Below are 20,933 nucleotides of genomic sequence, written 5' to 3' on the forward strand. Positions count from 1 at the left end.
TTAGCACCAAGCTTATTTCTCAGGTGTCTTAGTAGTTGCTTGAAGGTAACTGGCCTTACATAGAACACCTAGAGGTCCCTATGGGTCCTGCTGTAAACAACAATGACACCTTGGAGTCAGCTGTGTCTTGTCTGCCAACTTAATCACAGGTTTCCAGAACTCAGATTTCCTGGATGCCCCATAGAAGTTTCCATCACTCCTAGGCCTAGCCCCTCTCTGGCCACAGCATGGGGTGGGGGTGCTGGTTCCCTCTACCCATGAATGCCACAGCCCTCAAGTCTATCCCTGAGCTTGGGACAAGCTCCCTTCCCTTTCTGCAGCATCTTCCTCCCTAATGGCACTTCTCTTTCCACATTCTTCTCCGTCTTAACCTAGTTACACTTTGTTTGATAGGTAGGGTTAGGGGATGTTGGTTGGAGATGGGGAGGGTGGTTGGAGGTCCAGACCCTCAATATATTTTATGATCCCCTTTTCCCATCTATTAATACACAGTCAACATCTCTGCATTATTTCAAGTATTCTTTATTGTAAGGTCATTACTTAGTCAAATATTTTTGTATGATTTTTTTGTGTTTTTCACTATTATAAAAGACATGTTGAATTTCTTTCTAACTACTACTTTTCATATAGCATAGTATTTTGGTTAGCTATTGCTGCCTTTTGGCAAAATACCAGAAATAGATTGGCTTTTATAAAGGGAGTTTATTTGGCTTCATGGTTACAGTCTTAAGGCAAGGTAACACATCAGCAAGGTAATGCATCAACTATCAGGTACCTTTCCTGGAGGATGGCCATTGGTGTCTGGAAAACCTCTGTGAGCTGGGAAGACTTGTAGCTGGCATCTGCTTTCAAAGGCCATCTCCAAAATGTCTCTGTAAACTGCAGCTCCTCTCGCAGCTCCTGTGCATTCTTCAAAGTGTCTCTCTTGGTTATAGCAAGCTCACTCCCGTCTGGGCTTATATAGTGCTCTAGTAAACTAATCAGGGCCCACACTGAATGGGCAGGGCCACACCTCCATGGAAACTATCTAATCAGTGTTATCACCTACAGTTGGGTGGGTTGCATCTCCATGGAAACACTCAATTCCAATCCAATCAACACTAATATGTCTGCCCCCACAGATTGCATCAAAGAATATGGCTTTTTCTGGGGGCATAATACATTCAAACCTGCACACATAGCTACTGAAATATTGGGCTTAAAGTAAGAATGGTCAATTTTGTAAAGAACTCAAAACTCTTACCATGGAGTTATTGCTAGAAATTACAAGATAGTGACAATAACAATAATAATGGGCATTTTTGAACTTTTTATGACATAAAGTACACACTTTTGGTCCTTCACTGTGCATAAAAGTTTATAAATCCTTTCTAGGATGCCCATCAACAACTTCCACTCTTTGGACCCAGCCATGGCTGTCTGGTCAGGTGACAGTCCTACTTACTTGACATCTGCTAATATGACAGATGAGTATATAATCCAGAAAACAAGATCACACACAGACACACACACACACAAACACACAGACATATGTAACCATACAAGCACATACAGACACACTCATGAACAAAGATATGCACCCAGGTGCACACACTCACACATAGGAGCATACACAAGTCACCTAGAGAAAGAGCTTACCTGAAGCCTCATCAAAACTCTGGGGTCAATCATCCAGGGTTCCCTTCGGGGCCCCCCCATGGAGCAGGCATTGTGGACAGCTGCAGTGTGGGATGCTTGCCCCTCCCACAGGACAGCAACAAGGGCAGTGGCCATGTGAGCACAGGTGGGTGTGGACTGGTGGCCTGTGCTGGGGTGTGAGCCTCAGTGAACTGGCCGGATCTAGGAGGGGCAGCCTCGTGGCTGGCCTGCGGACCCCTCAGCTGTCTGCTGAAGCAGTGCTGGTCACAGGTTATGCTCCGGTGAGTGAACTCCATGTCAGTTGATTTGAAGACTGCATTTTCCTGCCTCCAGGACCCTCAGTTTCTGTTCTGTGATCACTGTGAGTCACAGGAATTTCTTTAGTAGAAAAGGAAATGATCCAGGGGTGAGGAAAAGATGACTTTTATATTGGTCTGGGATTGGCTATGAGATCCAGCATTTTCACTGGAGGGAGTTCCATTTTGACAAAAAAAAAGCAGATCAGGGTGAACAAAGTAGGCTGGACCACACAACTATGTATAGAGAATATTTCAAGAAAATACATATTTAATATAATATTTATATATTAAATATTTGCATATACTATTACAGTCTCTCCCTACTAGCAAATTTTAAACCTATGTTTTTTAATGAACAAAATTCAAAATGGGTAATATTAAAGCCTGTAAAAGTATTTCAGCAGTTTAATTGCTTATCTTATTTAACTTGAACTAGAAGACTGTTTTGCCTGACTAAAAGAGGTCTGGCATGTATTTTTAAAAATTCTGCTCAGTTTTAAGACAGGACTTTTAGAAATGAAAGATCCTAGAAAACACTGTTTTTAGTTCCTCCTCTTCCATTAGTTTTCATTTCATATTTAAGGGGGGTCTGTAATTAATAAGACTGTCCAAGGTTATTTTGATTGGTTACCTTTAAAAAGGTACATGGAATAAATGATCCTGAAGACACTGAGCCTTCAGGAAAAATATTCAGGATTATACAATTATGTAAGTGTTTTATATTAAATTTAAAAATAGATATTGAAACAGGATAGTGAACTTTCTAAGCTTAAGAGCAGGTGAAATAAGGAAATTGATAGATTTGACCATTCATTCAACAAATGTTTATTGATTTTTCTCTTACATTCCAGGCACTGTTTTAGGTGCTGGAGACACACTAGTGAGAAGAAATCAGAGAAACTCCTTCCCACATGAAGCATACATTCAGGGTGGGAAGAGAGACAATAAACTAAGTAACTTTAAATGTATTAGTGATAAATTCTAAGGAGAAGGAACAAAGTAGGGAAGGGGGAGTGAAATAGAAGATAGGTTTAAAATTAAATAGGGGGTCAGGAAGGCCTCACTGAAAAGACGCTATTTGAAAAAAGAGTGGCAGGAAATGAACAAGCTAGCCATACAGATATTTGAGGGAAAGGACATTTAGGCAGGAAGCAGCATGAGAACATGAGGTGGGACCAGGCCTTGCCTATTGAAGTCCAAGAAGCCCCCAGTGACTTTCACCTTCTTTTCTTCACACCTTTATTTCACCCTCTCACAATGAATCAGTGCTGGCCCAGTGTGATCAAAGAACATGGCAGAAGTGATGATGTGTGACTTCTGAGGCTACATCATAAGCGGTTATTCAGCTTCTACCTTGGTGTCTTGGATTCCTTGCTCTGGGGAATGCAAGGAACTGTGCTTTGAGGCCACTCGCCTGCAGAGGGGTCCCCAGACTAAAGCCAGAACCCACCTCACAGTCCTGTGAGTGAGCCACCTTGGAATTGGACACGTGGGCTCCAGTCAGATGTTCAGATGACCACAGGCCCTGCTGACATCTTGACTGTAGCCTCTTGAAGACTATGAGTTAGATTTTCCTACTGGGCCCTTCTTGTATTCTTGACCAACGGAAACCATGAGAGATAACATTACAGATGTTTGAAGCTGCAACATTTGGAGGTGCTCTGTCATGGAGAACTCAGGTACTAAAATATCTTGGGATAAGTTCAGAGAGGTTGTGGGACCAGGTTAAATGACTGTTTTGGGTCATAGAAAGGACTTCTGACTGGTTGGAAGCCCTGGGAGACTTTTGAGTTGAGGGGTTGCATGATCTGACTTAGGTGTTGACAGGCTCTCTCCAGTTGCTGTGCTGAGAGCAGACTGTTTCTGGGCAGAAAAAGCAGGACACTAGGTAAGAGGTGGCTTCAGGAGGAACCTAAGATGGCAGCTAGGTGAGACAGAGAAAAAAACACCTCCATGGAAAACACTAGATAAAAAACCAGAAAGTGACCCAGAACACCACTTCCAGAGTAGCACCAGCCAGACAAGTTCTGCTAAAGCCACAGGGAACATGTGTTTGGTGAAACCAGGAGTCTGCATTCTGAAATGGGTGAGTGAGTTGGCTGAGTCCCTCAGCCATGCTGTGGTGTGGGGAAATGGTGGGTTGGCATTTCTTAAAAAAAAAGAAAAGCCTGGGAACAGCTGCAGATAAGACAGAAGCAGTCTGGAGTAACACCTCGGTGTCTGGGGTGGAGGATACCCCTTCCCACACCCACTGCTGATTGTCTCGGGTCCAGGGGAGCAAACGGGAGATTCACAACTTGCAGCCATCTCCCCAGTGGGTGGGGCTACTGCCTGGGGCCGAACACACAGCACAGAGCCGAGCCAAGAAACCCAGCCTGACAGGGAGTCTTTCCCGCAGCACTGCTCACACTACACGATATTGGCCATGGACAGTGGCCTTGAATACACCCACGGCTGATTGTCCTGGAGCTGGGAGAGTGTAGCTGTGCAGAAAGGGGGAAGTTAACACGTCCCATTCAACCATCTTTGAAGTGGGCTGGGAACACCCCTACACAGCCCAGCGTCCCAGGGCTTCCCCGGAGGCCGGCGCTCACTTGTGACGTGGCACAGCCCTCCCCCCTCAGCAGAGGTCCTGGAAGAGCACAGCAGGGAGGGGGGAACCGCTCAGAAATCCCAGGGAACCTATGCCAATACCAAGGACTTTGAGTCAGCGGCAGAGAACAGCCTTAAATCTCCAGAAACACCTGGGAGGTTTGATTATTAAATCTGCCCTTCCTCCCTAACTGCTCAGGCACACACCCCTCATTGAGAGCAGACAGCACCAAAAACACACCCAAATTAAGTGCACCAATTGGACCCCCAAAAGAATCAGATCCCACACACCACAAAGTTGGGGAGAACTGACTTGAGGGGAATAAGTGACTCACGGATGCCATCTGCTGGTTAGAGAAAGTGTATGTCACCAAACTGCAATTCTAACAAATTAAAGATCAAGTAAAGCAAATGCGAAGAGGCCAAAAACAACAGAAAATCTTAAAGCATGTGATAAAACCAGAAGACATGGAGAACCTGAACCCAAACACTCAAATCAAAAGATCTGAAGACATACAGTTCCTGGCAGAATTAATCAAAGAACTACAGACAGGCAATGAAAGCATGGCACGGGATATAAAAGACTTGAAGAAGAGCATGGCACAGAATATAAAAGACATAAAGAAGACCCTAGAGGAGCATAAAGAAGATATTGCAAGAGTGAATAAAAAAATAGAAGATCTTATGGAAATTACGGAAGCTGTAGGCCAAATTAAAAAGACTCTGGATACTCATAATACAAGATTAGAGGAAGTTGAACAACAACTCAGCCTCCTCGAGGAGCACAGAACAGAAAATGAAAGAACAAAAGAAAGAATGGGGAAAAAATTGAAAAAATTGAAATGGATCTCAGGGATATGATAGATAAAATAAAGCATCCAAATTTAAGACTTATTGGTGTCCCAGAAGGGGAAGAGAAAGGTAAAGGTCTAGAAAGAGTATTCAAAGAAATTGTTGGGGAAAACTTCCAAAACCTTCTACACAATATAAATACACAAAGCATAAATGCCCAGTGAACTCCAAATAGAATAAATTCAAACAAACCCACTCCAAGACATATTCTGATCAGACTGTCAAATACTGAAGAGAAGGAGCAAGTTCTGAAAGCAGCAAGAGAAAAGCAATTCACCACATACAAAGGAAACAATGTAAGACTAAGTAATGACTATTCAGTGGCCACCATGGAGGTGAGAAGGCAGTGGCATGACATATTTAAAATTCTGAGAGAGAAAAATTTCCAACCAAGAATACTTTATCCAGCAAAACTCTCCTTCATATTTGAGGGAGAGCTTAAATTTTTCACAAACAAATGCTGAGAGAGTTTGCTAATAAAAGGCCTGCCCTACTTCAGATACTAAAGTGAGCCCTACTGACAGAGAAACAAAGAAATGAGAGAGAGAGAGAGAGAGAGAGAGAGAGAGAGAGAGAGAGATTTCAACAGACATATATAGACTATTACATCCCAGGTCACTGGGACACATGTTCTTCACTAGTGATCACAGATCTTTCTCCAGAATGGACTGTATGTGGGGACATAAAAACAAGCCTCAATAAAATAAAAAATAAAAAAATGAATTTGTTCAAAGTACAAAATCTGACCACAATGGAATACAAATAGAAGTCAATAACCATCAGAGGCAGAGAATTCACAATCACCTGAAGGATAAAAATGAGGGGGAGATGAAAAAATTCCCAGATAATCAAAAGCTGAGGTACTTCATCACCAGATCAGTTCTAAGCAGGCTGAAAGGAAGGGACACTAAACAATTGACTGAAACCACATGAAGAAATAAAGATTTCCAGTAAAGATCACATGGTAAACATAAAGACCAATACTACTGTACTGTTGATTTATAACTCCACTATTTACTTCCTACAGGATCTAAAATACATAAACTGTAATGATAAATCAGTGGTTTTGGACTCAAAGTAAAATATGTAATTTTTGACAAGAACTACATAAAGGTGGGGGAATGGAGGAGTATAGGAACACAGTTTACGTGTCCTATTGAAGTTAAGTTGGTATGAAAGAAAAACAAGATTGTTATAGATTTAAGATGTTAAATTTAAGCCTCATGGTAAACACAATGTATCAGGGAATATGACCATAGAGACGAAAAGTAGAGTAGGGGTTCCAAGAAGTGGGGAGGCAATGGGGAGTTAAGAAATGAGAGTAGGGTTTTTGTTTGGGGTGAAGGGAAACTTCTAGAAATGGATGGTCGGAAGGTGATAGCATTGCAACATTCTAAATGTGATTAATCCCATTAATGGAATGTTAGGGAGTGGTGGAATAGGAAGATTTAAGCTATATATATCTTTCCACAACTGAAAAAAAAAGTTAGGCAGTCTAAATAGATGGCAATTAAATGCCAAGGATGATCCTGGATGGGATCTGAGGTTGGAGGAGAGGAGGATCAAAGGGACACAGATGGGACAAAAGAAAAAAAAAGGGAAATATAGATTGTAAGCTTTATATCACTGTTGAATTTCTTGAACTTCTTAGCTGCGTTTAATGAGATTGCATAAAAGAATGTTCTTGTCCATGGGAAAGGTATATGTGAATTACGTTGTGTGTTCAAAGACATGTGCAGCTTATGTTCAGAGGACAGAGCAACAGATGGTGGGTGTTAGGGAGGGAGAGAGGGAGGGAAAGAAAGAGACAGTGCTGCAACAGGATTTTAAAGGTGATGGATCGGGCTATCGGGAGGGGGGTTGGGGTATGATGGAGTTCTATGTATGGGGTTTGTACTGTTTTTGCAACTGTTCCTGTAAGATTGAATTTATTTCAAAATAAAATTTATTATTAAAAAAAAAGGTAGCTGCAGTGATCAGGTAAGATGAGGTGTTGGCCTATACCAGGGTAGTGGCAATGAGGGTGGGAGAAGTGGTAGCATTCTGGATATATTTTGAAGGTAGAGTTGACAAGACTTGCTAACTGACTAATGTAGGGTGGAAGGAGTGGAGTCAAGGAAGTCATGGAGGTTTTGGCCATAGTGCCTGGAAGAATTGAGCTGCCAGTAACCAGGTGCTCAGACTACGGGAGGACCTGTGCTAATGGGGTGGGATGATATCACAACTTTCATCTGGACAGGTTAATGATGGAAGTGCCTATAAAATATTCAAGTAGAATGTCAAGTTTCCAGTTTGATATACAGGTCTGGAATGCCATCATGAGGTCAGGGTTGTAGAGAATAAAAGTTTGGGCTTATAGATGGTATTTAAGGCTATGCAATTGGATAAGAGCATCTAGGGAATGAGTATAGATAGTGAAAGAAGTTCAAGATCAGACCTGAGAGCAGTCCAGTATTTAGAGTTCAGGGAGATGAAGAGGAGGCATTAGAAGAGTCAGAAAGAGGAACCCGGGTGGTAGGAGGAAATGGAGTGAGCATGACATCATGGAAATGAAGAAAATATTTGAGGAAGCAGAGTGCTCATTTGTGTCAAATGGTGTGAAGTAGCCTAGGTAAAATGAGGACTGAAAAATAACCACGGAGTTTAGACATACGTAAGTCCTTCGTGACCCTGAGAAACACAGTTTTGGTGTTAAAAGTGTACAGAACATTTGATGTCATGAAGCCATATTGAAGTTTCTGGTAATGATGGACTAGGTAATTGAATCAACATTCCTGATGGAAATAATTTAAAAAGCTGAACAAAATATAAAAAGTATCTTAAAAACCTCAAAGAATTATCATGATAGTTAGGAATTACTTTGCCAAGATCCAGGAAAGGATTAGGGCTCAGAAGAGTTAGCTGGAGACACTTCTGCCCTAAAGGTGTTTGCAGACTTGAGACGAGGCAGCTGCGAGACAGTAAATCTTTGAACTGGATTAATAAGAATCAGAGTCTGATGCTGCCAAGGATGGCAACTCTGGTTAAAACAAAGACAAAAACCTACTGTGGGCTGGGGATGTTGAAAGCTGTACCCTTGGAGAGAGGTAGAGACTGTGCAATATCTGACAGTCATTTGGGTGGACCAGACAGTGTCAGGCATTGGGCTTAAATTGCCAGTGCTCTCTGGAGCCTGGCAAAAGGAAGCATAACTTATCTCTTGAAGGGGATTATATCATCTTGGCCTTAAATTTTTTCTATACATAATTTTTAAAATAAAATATCCAGTAAAAAAAAAAGCGAGAAAGCACATGGGAATAAGAAAAATTAACAAAAGTTACTTATAGAAACTGACCCATAGACTCTCCAGATATTGGATGAATCAGAAGTCATAAAACAATTGTGCTTACTACAAGGAGCTCTTGTTCCAGTGATGAACTGGAAACTATAGAACATTGCACATTTGAAAAAAAAAAAAAAAAAAAACACCACCAAAAGATAGTGAAAAATGCAATAAAGTTAAATGAATTGATTTAACAGTGGGTTAGGTGTGACTGAAGAGAGACTTTGTGAACTGGACAATAGTTTGGAAGACATTATCTGGATTGAAGCAACAGATCAAAAGATGGACAATATGGTTAAGAAGGTTATGACATGTACAGGATTCAGTAAATAATTAGATTCCCAGAAATGGGAGAAAAGGGAATGGAACACAAGCAATGTTTGAAGAGAAAATGGCTGAGAATTTTCTGAAAACTGACTAAACTTATCGGACTATGGTGTCAAGGGGTCCAATGAGACAGAAGCAGGATCTATGAAAAGAAAACCCAGACCTAGACACATCAGAGCAGAGACAGAATATCTTAAAAACAGGGAAAATAAGAGTACCCTCAAATGGGGTGACAGATTGACAACCTTTGAAGCTGGAAAATAGAAGTGCTGAAAGAAGGTAGTTGGCAGTAGAATTCTCCAGTCATTGAAATTAACCTTCAAGAATAAAAGCTAAATAAAGATATTTTGGACAAAGTGAAACTTATAATTGTACTGAAGCAAATTGAAAGAGTTTTGTGTAGGCATAAAGAAATAGATCCATTTGGAAGGTTAGAGAAGCAGGAAGGAAAGAAACAATGTGCTGAAGTACATTTATATGAACATTGGTGAAAAAAGGCAATAAAAATGACTTGTGGACTTAAACTTTCCATACATAAAATTAAAATACACAAGAAAAATAACATAAGTTGTAAGGGAGAAAATGGATTAAAATGTTCTAAGTTTCTTGCATTGTTGGAAGGAGAGTAAAGCTAAATAATAACAAGCCCTGGATGCATGTTTTAATTTCTAGAATACATAGGAAAGGAATAGAGTGAGTGTGTAACTTCCTAATTAATGGAAGAAAGAATGGAATCCTTTTTAAAAGTTTGAAAAGCAAGGAAGATGAGAAAGAACAGACAGATAAGACAGTAGAAAAGAAAATGAAAATCATTCAAATCCAAGTTTTGGTTTTGTTTTCTGTTACATTATAAAATCAATAGGAATAGAGGACTATCCTAGATGAAAAGGTATTTGAGACATTGCAGCCAAATTCCCTGATGGATTCCTAGAAGAAACAAACCATCTATAAAAGAATACTTTAGGGATTGTAAGAGAAATATGAATATGGATTGGTTTTTGGATGATATTAGGGGTTTATTGTAAGTTTCATTAGGTGTGATAATGGTTTTATGGTTACGTAGGGAGTATTCTTATTTTTAAGATATTCATATTTCCATGAAGTATTTAGAAGTGAGATGACATGCTGTTGGTAATTTGCTAAAATATTTTAGCAAGAATAAAAAGCATTAAAAAGAAAAAGATGAACAGAACATTGTGGAGGAAAACACGTTTGAGAAATTGGTTACATCTGGGTGGTGACGGGTGTATTTTATTCTGTCTTTCTGAATAGTTGGAATGTTTTATTATTCATTATTTGGGATGTTCATGAGTTTAAAAATATAACAATCCCGGTGTGGACCTGGACAATCGGCAATGCATTGGCGTCTCTAAAATCTCAAGGGCGAGGACGTGGAGCCACAGCCGCCACCCCTGGGGCCCGATTGCGCCAACGTCTTGTCCGACAGCTGGGACAGGCCACCGCTGCCCCCGCCGCAGCCGCATGACCCGCGGGTACATGACGCGGCGTGTTCCGTGTTCTACCCGACGAGTGCATCCGCCAGAAGAGCTTCGGCCGGCCCTCCGGCGCTGAACACCCACCTACACATGGGAGAACCTGCTCAGCAAGTGCAAGCCGGGGACCTGGTGGAGTTCGTGTCGCAGGCGCAGGACCCACACTGGGCCTTGCCCGTTGGTAACTTCCAGGTTGTGCAACATCTTCCTGATGGACGCGAGCCAGGGCCGGCGAGGCCCGGTGGTCAATGGCTGCACCGCGACAAGCCGCTGAGCCCAGCCGCGGTGCATATCGCGCCGGCTCAGGAGGGCGCCAAGGAGGGCGGGCTGAGATGGCACAACTTCCAAACCTTCACAGCCTGATGCCGCTACCGCAAGCGGGAGTGCAAGATCGCCCGTGAACTGCTCAGCGGCAAGCAGCCCTATGGGCTGCAGATCCAGAACTCCGTGCAGCGCAGCCACAGGCTCTAGTTCCAGATCCTGGAAGACCTGATCATGGAGATAAGGCGCAACGACAAGATCGGGCGCGCCGCGGTGCTGCAGGAGCTCGCCATGCACATGCACCTGGCCCAGCCCGATGAGGGCGACGGTGAAGCGGCACAGACTATGCTGTCCCTTATCTGCCCCTCCACAAAGAGGACCTGGAGGCAGTGGCTCACTGAGGGGCCAGCGGAGTGCGAAGCTGCTGTGAGAGGGAGCTATTTGCTGCAGCCACTGCCTCTTCCCTTCCTCACTCCCTCCCTCCTAACTCTGCCTTGTTCTGGGCCCCATCTGGGCTCCAGGGCCTTCTGGAAAAGGGAGAGTTGGCAAAATGCACAGCCTGCTGTGGTTTGAGCTTCCCTTTTTGGATGGGGTTGGAGGAGGGAGGTAGAGGGAGCAGGTAGAGTCATTATAGATGATGCGACCTAATTCTTAAGGTTGGAATAGAATCATTCTTGAGTGTTTCACAACCACAGACCCCCCTGCCTGGAGATTCCTGAATCAAGGCCACACAACTTGAAGGGTTTTCCTATATACTTCCTTTTCCAAACTTTGAAGTTGAGGTCAAAATTTCTGAAGGTCTACCCTTCATAGCACCTCAAAATGAAATATTTTAATTACAAGGGCATTAGCTATGCTCCTTGCCTTCACAGTTACCACCAAACCAGGTCCTAACACTTTCATTGTTAAAGATTAACTGATGCTTTGGTCTGTCTACTCAGTCTATTAAGTGTTCACATTTTATAGTCTCACATCTTTCTAATTATGTTTTCTTGCTCATGGAAAAGTAGGGCAAGTTTCAACATGGATAAAGACATTTAGAAGAACATATTGGATTTTTTGGTTTCTACTTAACTGAATGGGAGTGAACAGTTAAAGTAAAGACTGATGTGTAGACAGCAGGCGTGAGGAAGAGAACAGCCCTGCCTGCAGCTGTGTCCTCTCCAGCTCTCTTCTCCTCTCCCACCATATCTTCCTCCTTTCTCTCCAAATGGAAAGCCAGTGTCTGGTCACACTAAGGTACAGCAGTGACCATCTGTAGTTAAACCTGAACTGTTCTTTCCAAGAGAACTCAACTTGAACTAGGAGCATCTATAAAATCCACACCAAAGTCCAGAGAAGAAATTTTATTTTATAACAGAGCTGGAAAACAGAATAGGAAATACAGACCTAATCCAGATGCTGTGTTCTGATAAGATGCAAGATCTTTATAGGGTATCATAACACATACTAATACTAATACATAATACTTGGTACCAGTGACTCCATTGAAAGTTTCCTTAGGCTTATAATGCATAAAGTGAAGCAAACACAAATCAGTGATGGCTCCTAGAAAGTGGGAATGGAATTAACCCAATTTTTTTCCCTCAAGATGGCATTGTTGTGGATAAGTGGCTTTTTAATGCCCAGCAATGGCTACACCTCTCACACACACAAAAAAATTCTTTAAGGAAAAAAAAAAAAAGATCTGGGGTTTCCTGCCAGCACCAGAAACAGTACTAAGAGCTGTTGCTGTCCTCAGTCAGGAAAGGGACACTTTGTGCTTCTCAGCTTTTAAGTGGGTCCTGATTTTCCCTCATTGTCTTGGTTCTGCAGAGCCTAGTGCTCTCTTGGCCTGACTCAGATCTGTTAGCAAATCCTGGAATACTTAGTCTCAAATCTGTGTCCTTGAATGTTCCATGTAAACTTTTCTAAAGGGCATTATTAAATAAATGTCACCTAAAATCAGCTGTTTATGGAACTTGAGGTTCAAAAAATGGCATTAAAATGTTATGCCTCTTAATATAATAAATTATATTAATTATAATTTATTTAGTAAAAACATTCAAAGAAACAGCTAAGAATAGTTAACCCTGAAATTGAAATGTAGTTTCTGGGGTGGCTTTTAAGCAATAACCACAGAAAAATGTACAGACAGGAGTGAGCAAAGCAGAGAGAAGCAATAATGCAGGTTGGCCTGGGAAATACAGTGGATGTGTCAGAAAGATAAAAACAATACCTTTGTTCAATGAATGAGAGGGAACCACACATGCTCAGGCCAAGGCAGCCAGCAGGGGGCGCTGTGGATCTTCTCAGTGGCCAGAAGGAGATGCAAGTGGTTCAAATCTAAGGGCCCCTGGACCCCAGTTCACTGGCCCATGTAAAATGTTCCAGCACCTGCTTCCTCCCAGGGGACTAACCCAGAGCTCTCAGCCACCGCAGGCCTCCCCCAGACAGTGGAGCTGATTTCAGGGCTGAGGGCCCAGAATTGGGTGGTAATGTGTCCACTGTGCAGATTGAAAACAGATTCCTTTCCCCCAGCATGCTGAGGAGAAGATAAAAGAGCCCTCAGAGGATCTAGCCCCAGTGGTGGGTGCAGAGGGTCCAGGGAGCATCATCACCATGGCCTGGACTCCCCTCCCCTCCTCACTCACTGCCCAGGTTCATGGAGGTTTCAGAGACTCTGCTTTCCTCATGCTCACATGTGTCTTTTTCATTTCAGGAGTCAGTTCTCAGGCTGTGGTGACTCGGGAGCCCTCACTGAACATGTCCCCATCTTGTTATTACTAAAACCCTACTGGTTCCAGCAGAAGTCTGGCCAGGCCCTCAGGACACTGATTTATGACACAAACAACACACACCTATGGACTGTGACCAGGCTCCCTCCTTAGGACAAAGCTGCCCTCACCCTCTCAGGGCCCAGCCCGAGGAGGAGGCTGAGCACCACTGCCGGCTGGTTGACAGCGGATCTCAGCACACCAAGACCCACGTGGGGAAGTAAGACAGACATCTGCTCTGGGCTGAGCCTGACTGTAAATATGATCAAGTATCATGGAGATCACATGATCAGAACTACAGCTCTCAGGGCTGCTGAATTTTGACCATCTATAGAGAGAAAGATGAAGGGAAGGGTCTGAATTGACTCCTGTCTCTTTTTGAGCCATAAAGGTGAGAATATCCATGAATGGTTTAGCATCACTTGGTCTAACAGCATCAGAATCCAATGATACTGACATCCACATGGAGCAGGAATGGAAAGAAGCATCCTCCAACATCACATGTGGCTGACTTTGAACAAAGGGAAGAGACCCTCATTTCATACATCCTGACATGTTTTATTATGTTGTATTTTGAAACAAGCAATGCAGTGCATTGCATAAAATAAACATCAAAAATTACAAAACTATTTTAGAAATTGTTCTTTCCAATAAAATTAATATAAATATATTTCTATTGGCATGCATTGCTTTAGTGTTTGTTTTCAGTTATTCCAAATTGTTACCAGACACTATGCTTATAATATACCTTTTATACACTTATTTTGTTATTTATGATTTAAGATTATTATAACTGATTTCCTGTGTTTTAAAAAGTACACAGTTATTTAGGGATTGCTTAATATTATTTTGATTGTAAGTGCTATTTTCACGCTATAGCATTTGGCCAATTCTAAATTTTTACTATACAAATAAACAGTTGATGGTCACCTTATTATTAAAACCCTTCTGCTAATTTCTGTGCATTTTGTGGGGTCACAGGGAGATGCAATCTTTGCAACAGGAAGCCAGGATCTCATTATCCCTGGGGTACACTGCACAGGATGGGAAACAGTTATTTTGCCAAATGGGTGGGCTGGATGCTGAATAGTCTGAGGAGTGAGCACCAATCCCCAACCAAGCCCACGAGGGCACACATGAGACCAGGGCAGCTCAAAGGGTGATGTGCCTGAGAACCAACTAGAGATGGTAAAGTGCGGATTCTGATTCAGTTGCCCTGGAGTGAAGCCCCAGAGTCTTAATTTCTAAAAAGACCCCTGCAATACATGTTTTCCTAATAACAAGACCATGAGAATGGAAAAAAATAAGTCAAGAAACTAAGAGAAGTTTCTCATCAAGAAAAGTTGTGTTGGATAAATAGAAACCCACATTCCATGCAAGGACAACTGCAGAGGGAAGTGGTTGGAGAGGCTCCTCTTCCTCTAAACACATAAATAAAGATGACAAAGGACAAATCCCCAGCATACCTGCCCTCCCCTCTGCCTCCTGCCCAGTCTGCCTGTTGGCTTCCCCTCCAGTCTTCTACAGCACAGACCTCCTGTCTCTGATTCAAGACTTCCCTGTTAAATTCTAGGGTCTATCTTCCTTTCTTCCACTCCTCTTTCTCCCCTGTGACCTTCCCTGTTATTACTACAGTCTTTGTATCAGAAAAGTCACTGACATTTTTTTCAGATCTTTCCATGGAAGCTGAAACTCATACCCTTTCTTGAACCTCCCTGAAAACCTTCCTAAGCCCCAAATCAGCTGTTTCTCAGTATCCACTCCCACTAGCAGCTTCTTTACTTTCTAGTTTTCTCCCCAATTTTTTATGAATTTAGTAAACAACACAAGGCTGCCAATGTTACTTTCCCCAAACACTCACCACTTTCTCCATTGAGTTGAGGGATCCATTAAGAATAGAGTCTTGGCTTCCTGAGTAGCCTGGAAGTGAGTTCATGGATCCACTGCCTCTGTTGTCAGCCAATGGGTATTTTTATTTCCTGTATAGTACATGCATGAAACACTCCTTCCCCTGAGGACTCCTTATATAGAGGGATCATTGGTATCTGAATCCTAATGAGGAAGCCCCAAAAATCTAAGGCCTGGAAGGTGGTAAGGAGAAGGCCACCCAAAATGAGAACCTTGCTCTGCCCTGGGCAATAGTCAGGCCCTGTGGAGGGGGCAGGAGCCTCTATCAGTGTCACTTGTCATCTGGTCCCAGACATGATAGAGCTGGGCCTGGGCAGCAGGGGACACTGTGGGCCTGCCGGCTCTCAGCTGGGACACCAGACTCTGCCTCCCTGCCCTGCTCAGTGCTCACTGGGCCCTGCAGCTTGGTCCTCTCTGGGCCCCTGGGAGCCTCAGCCAGGCCCAGCCCAGGCCCTGCCCTCCCAGCAATGACACCAGCCCCTGGGGCCACACAAGGGGCCCAGGGAGGGGTGGGCTGGCCAGGGGAAGAGGAGACCATTTGCATGCAGGGCCCTGCCCCTGGGGACTGAGGGGATAAGAGAGGCCTGGGGCATGTCTGCCTCAGCAGAGCTCTGGGGTCTGCACCATGGCCTGGACACCACTCGGCCTCCTCAGCCTCCTCATTCACTGCACAGGTCAGGACCCTCCTCAGTGCCCTGATGCTGAGAGAGCTGGGAAGACCCCAACCCCAAGTCAGAAATGTCCTTCCCTCCTGTGCTTCCCCCAGGCCCTAATGGGTGTCTGTGTTTGCAGGGTCCCTGTCCCTGTCCCAGCCTGTGCTGACACAGCCGCCCTCTGCATCTGCCTCCCTGGGAGCCTCAGTCAAGTTCACCTGCACCCTGAGCAGTGAGCACAGCAGCTACTGGATTGAGTGGTTCCAGCAGAGGCCAGGGAAGGGCCCCCAGTATGTGATGCAAGTGAAAAGTGATGGAAGCCAGAGCAAGGGTGATGGGATCCCTGATCGCTTCTTGGGCTCCAGCTCTGGGGCCGACCGCTACTTATCCATCAGCAACCTCCAGGCTGAGGACGAGGCTGACTATTTCTGTGGTGTAAGCTACAACAGTGGGTATTACACAGTGAAACAGATGGGTGGGGAAGTGAGACAAAAACTTTTCTCTGCTCTCGACTCAGGCTGGCACCTGCTCCCAGAGAGTGTCTGTTGTCCTGAGTGATGAAAGCACTGGGTGTTTCCTTCTTATTCCTCCAGGGGATGCAGCTGCCTCATGATTCCAGTGCTGCTGGGCCTGGGGAGTAGGTGACTGTCTCTCTCCATTTAATGATATTCTTGCAAAGTTAGAACCACATGGATGGGAGCAGGTTAGTTGTTGCCAGGGGTGAGGGGTGGGGCAAAGGTGTCACTGTCAAAGGCAGCACAGGGTTATTTGTGGAAGGAAGTTTGATGGAGCTGCTCTGAATCCTGATTGTAATAGAGGTGACCGAGATCTACACTAGGCTGAAGGTTGTAGAACTGACTGCCCAAAATATCAATTTTATTGCTTAATAATTAAGAAAACAAAATTATAACACAGAGTTATCATATTACCTGCATTTCAAATCATAAGTTTGACTTGAAATGAAAAATATATATCTGGACAGATTTGTACACAAATAGTTCTAGTGGTTTTCCATGTTGTAACCAAAAGTAGAAACAATCAAAACATCCACCAATTTGTGATTGGATAAACAAAATGTGGTGTACCCATATAATGGAATTCAAATCATCAATTAAAAAAAATATGTACTGACAGGGGGAAGGGGGAAGTGGGAGTGTATGTTTTCTAGATATGGAGTGTCTGAAAATAAGATTAATTAAAAAGGGAACTTTTAAATTAATGGTCCATATGTAACATGAATGAGCCTCAGAAACTGATGCAAAGTATCTTGCAAAGACCCCACACTGTATGAGTCCATTTATATGAAATGCTCCAGAAAGTCACATCTATAGATTCATAAACTAAGTTAATGGTTGCTTGGCCCTGGGAGTGGGGATGGCCTGAAATGGGCTGAAGGGATCATGGGGCTTCATGGGAATTTCTAAATCCAGACTGCGGTGACTCTGTGAATTTGCTGAAACTCCCTTAATTGCACACCTAAATGATGTGAGTTTTCTGGTAGGCAAATTTTATCTCAGGAAAGCCATTCACATATAACTTTTGTCATATTTGGAAGTAATATTTTCACTGTAAGGTATACAATAGAGGATTGTGTGCATGTGTTTGGTGTTGTGTGAGCAGCAGAAGATTTATTTAACACACAGGTGTTGGGGGAGAGTTTACCTCAGAGAGTCCAGTAGGTGTTGCTGAGATCTGGGCCCTCCAACCACCAGGAAGTGGTGACCTCAGGATTGATCGCAGACAGACTTGACCTGCCAGCAGTGGAGAAGAGTATGGGGATCAGGAAGGAGGCCCCTGGGCACCATGTGTGGTTGACCCTCAGGGTTTGTTGTCTCTCAGAGGGCAGGCAGGGCTGGGGAGAGGTGGCCTTGACAGACAGGAGGCCTCCATTGCCATTCACTGACCAGGTGAGGGGCACCTGCCCCTGTGTGACCAGCCCTCCTTCCCACTGGGCCTGGGAGGTTCCCTATAACTGCCCATACTCTGGAGGTGGTCACAGTATTCAACTCCTCAATATATAAATCATTTTGAGGTTCCACTTCTTTCCGGCTTAGTCCCTGACATATGCAAGTGTAGTATGTTCTCATGAACCTTCCTTAAATTACCTGGGCATCACCTGTAAAGGAGTCTGACAGGGCCTGGCTCATCCAAAGGATTTGAAGGATGAGGGGTGAGGTGTGCAGCAGGAGCAGCTCAGTGGTGACAGTGATCCCTTCCTGTCCTGGGGACCTGGGGGTGTGCACTGAGAGAAGATAGGCTGGGGCCACCCTCCCACCTCCTTTATGAGTTCAGGCTTCAAGCAAAGAGATCTAGTCCCAGTAAGGAGACCAAGATGAGATGCTGGTGACACATCAGGAGATGACAGGAAAGTCTGAACCTCAATCATTCTCCAATCCCTGGGGCTGGGGGGGCGGGGCAGAGGGCCCGCAGGCCACCATTCTTGACAAAGGAAGATGTCAGAGGAGGAGGAGCCCCAGAGCCAGGCTGAGAGGAGGAGCCTGGGCACAACCCACATGGGGCCCTGGAGGACCTGCCCATAGAGACAGGGGGACACACAGTCAAGAAGGACCAACAAGCAGCACCCAGGTCTCTGGGCAGAGACTAGTAAGGGGCTGGGCCCATGGGCCAGAACAGCAGGAGCCCAGCAAGTTTCAGACAGAAAAGTCTCTATTATTTGCTAAAAATTACCCACTACTTTAGAATTTTACATCTTTCTATAAGTAAAAGTTAAAAGTTTACAAAAATCAGAAGAGTTTTTCATGAAAAATACATTTCTCTCTCTATACTAGTCCAAGGCCAAGGAGTTCCATCAACAGAAAAAATAAAATCTGAAAGCCCGGCAGCCTCTGATTCAGGCCCTGGACACATCATCTGTGTGGAGGATCTTCCTTTTCTTTATTAAAACTGACAAGGATGCTATTTAGCTGAACTTAGTTAAACCTGGAACATGTGCACTTATTTCCTCTGGACCCCTGCTGTATTTAACTTTCCACAGATTTGAACCCTGGAGGGGTCACACAGGGCCCCGGGGTCACAGCAGGGAGGAGGTCTCATCTCCAGACACCCAGGGCCATGATGCTCCTGTCCTCCAGGGCAGGCTCCTCCCTGCAGAGTTACCATAGAGTCACCATTCAGTGATGGGTCACATTCAGTGAGGGGTATTTATCTTGGTAAATAATCATTCTAATGTCCACATGGATCTCCTGGGTCAGAACCTCTGCAGGGATGGATGCTCTCAGCTCTGACAAGGGGGATGTTCCTTGTCCTAATAGGGGTCTTGCACCCAGCAGAGGCCACCCCTCATAGGAACCCCCCTCATCCCAGCTTCCACACACTCACTGAAGGAAGATACCGGAAGTCCAGTTCTCTCTGCTTCTATCCACACAGAGCCAGAGACCTAGAGTCTACTGTAAGCTTGTTTTCAGGGGAAAAGAGGAGAGGGCAGGGCAGAGGGAGAGGCTCAGGGCTTCCAGGGTAGGGTCTAGGTTTTGGGGAGAAGATTCTGGTCTGATCCAAGGGAGAAAAAAAGAGCAGAGCACACAGGACCTCTGTCCAGGGTACTCCCAGGGGTGCTCCTTCAGCAAGGCTGGGATCCCAGGACTGTCCTGTAATCTGCATGGTGAGCTGGGCAGGGGGGACCTGGCAGGGGAAGCTGGTGGGACAGGAGATTAATGTGCATAATGATGTGGCCATGGCCCAGCTTGAGCTTCTCAGTGAGGGGGAAAGTGGAGAGTGAAGAGAGTATGTGTGTGCCCAGGCCTCAGGCAGCAGGGGGCACTGAGGCCTTCCCAAGGGTCTGTGCTGCTGTCCCAGCTGGGAACCCTCCACCTGCCCTGGTCTGGCACCCTCTGCCCTGTGCTCGCTGGGCCCAGCAGCTGTGTCCTCACAGGATCCTGGGGAGTCACAGGCCAGGACCCCTGAGCCAGCTCCACCTAATCCAGGAAGGGCTTTCCAGGTGACCCTAGGTTCCAGGCCCAGGATGGGGCTTAGACACCCAGGGAGGAGGCTGTGTGGCATGAGGGACCCTCCCGCACCTGAGGCTGCTGGAGGGGATAAGAGGGACTTGGGGGTCCCCAGCCCAGCTGAGGAGCCTGAGGACAGAAGGTCATGGGGGGGTCTCCACCAGGGCCTGGGCCCCTCCCCTCACCCTTCCCATTCACTTGCATGTGTGTGTGGAGGCTGGGGGTCAGGCTGGGGGAAGGACAGGGGACCCAACATGCATCCCTGTCCACTGTCCCTGTCCCACTCATCTGGTGTTCTGTCTGCTGACACGCAGTGTCCTGGGCTCAGTCTGTGCTGACTCAGCATCTGCAGTGTCCAATCTGTGGAGCAGATATTCACTGTCCCCTGCTCTGGAAGTAGCAGTGACATTGGGGGCAGGGCCCCAAATTCCTCATCTCTGGGAGCAGTGGTTGGTGGGGTCAGGGTCCAAGTCTCAGGCTCTGGGTCAGGGGACGTGGCCTCCCTGGTATCTTGGTCTCCAGCCTGAGGATGAGTCCAGCTGTCACTGCTCAGCCTGGGATGGCAGCCACAGGGCCCTCCAGGCCATGGGGACATGAGACATGAACAGGCTGGTGACCCCACAATGGGGCAGCCTGTGCAGCCCCCAGGCCTCAGGCAGGACTATTAATCTCCTTATTGGTGTTTGATTTTGGCCAAAAATCAGGGTCTCAGATTCCCTCCAGGTACCATGTTCTAAAGATCGTAAACCTGTCATCTGAAATTCTGTCCAAAATTAAATCCTGGGTGAACACATTGTTTAACTGTTTCAGATTGAGCAAAAATTCCTTGATGCAGAGGAACAGACCACCTGGGGACAGAGTCCATGAAAG

At 45.0% G+C, this 20,933-nt stretch overlaps 1 pseudogene and 1 gene segment (V, D, J or C); both read left to right on the top strand.

Annotated features, from left to right (window-relative positions):
- The first annotated feature begins 1,375 nt into the window (after window positions 1-1,375).
- LOC119519319 lies at window positions 1,376-14,210 on the top strand (annotated as a pseudogene).
- A 1,741-nt stretch (window positions 14,211-15,951) lies between these two features.
- Window positions 15,952-18,475, top strand: LOC119519465. The segment is given in 2 exon segments: window positions 15,952-16,122; window positions 16,241-18,475. Coding segments are annotated over 2 exon segments (468 nt in total).
- The last annotated feature ends 2,458 nt before the right edge of the window (window positions 18,476-20,933 follow it).

The sequence above is a fragment of the Choloepus didactylus genome, chromosome 23, assembly GCF_015220235.1.
Source record: "Choloepus didactylus isolate mChoDid1 chromosome 23, mChoDid1.pri, whole genome shotgun sequence".
In the NCBI taxonomy this organism is placed as follows: domain Eukaryota; kingdom Metazoa; phylum Chordata; class Mammalia; order Pilosa; family Megalonychidae; genus Choloepus; species Choloepus didactylus.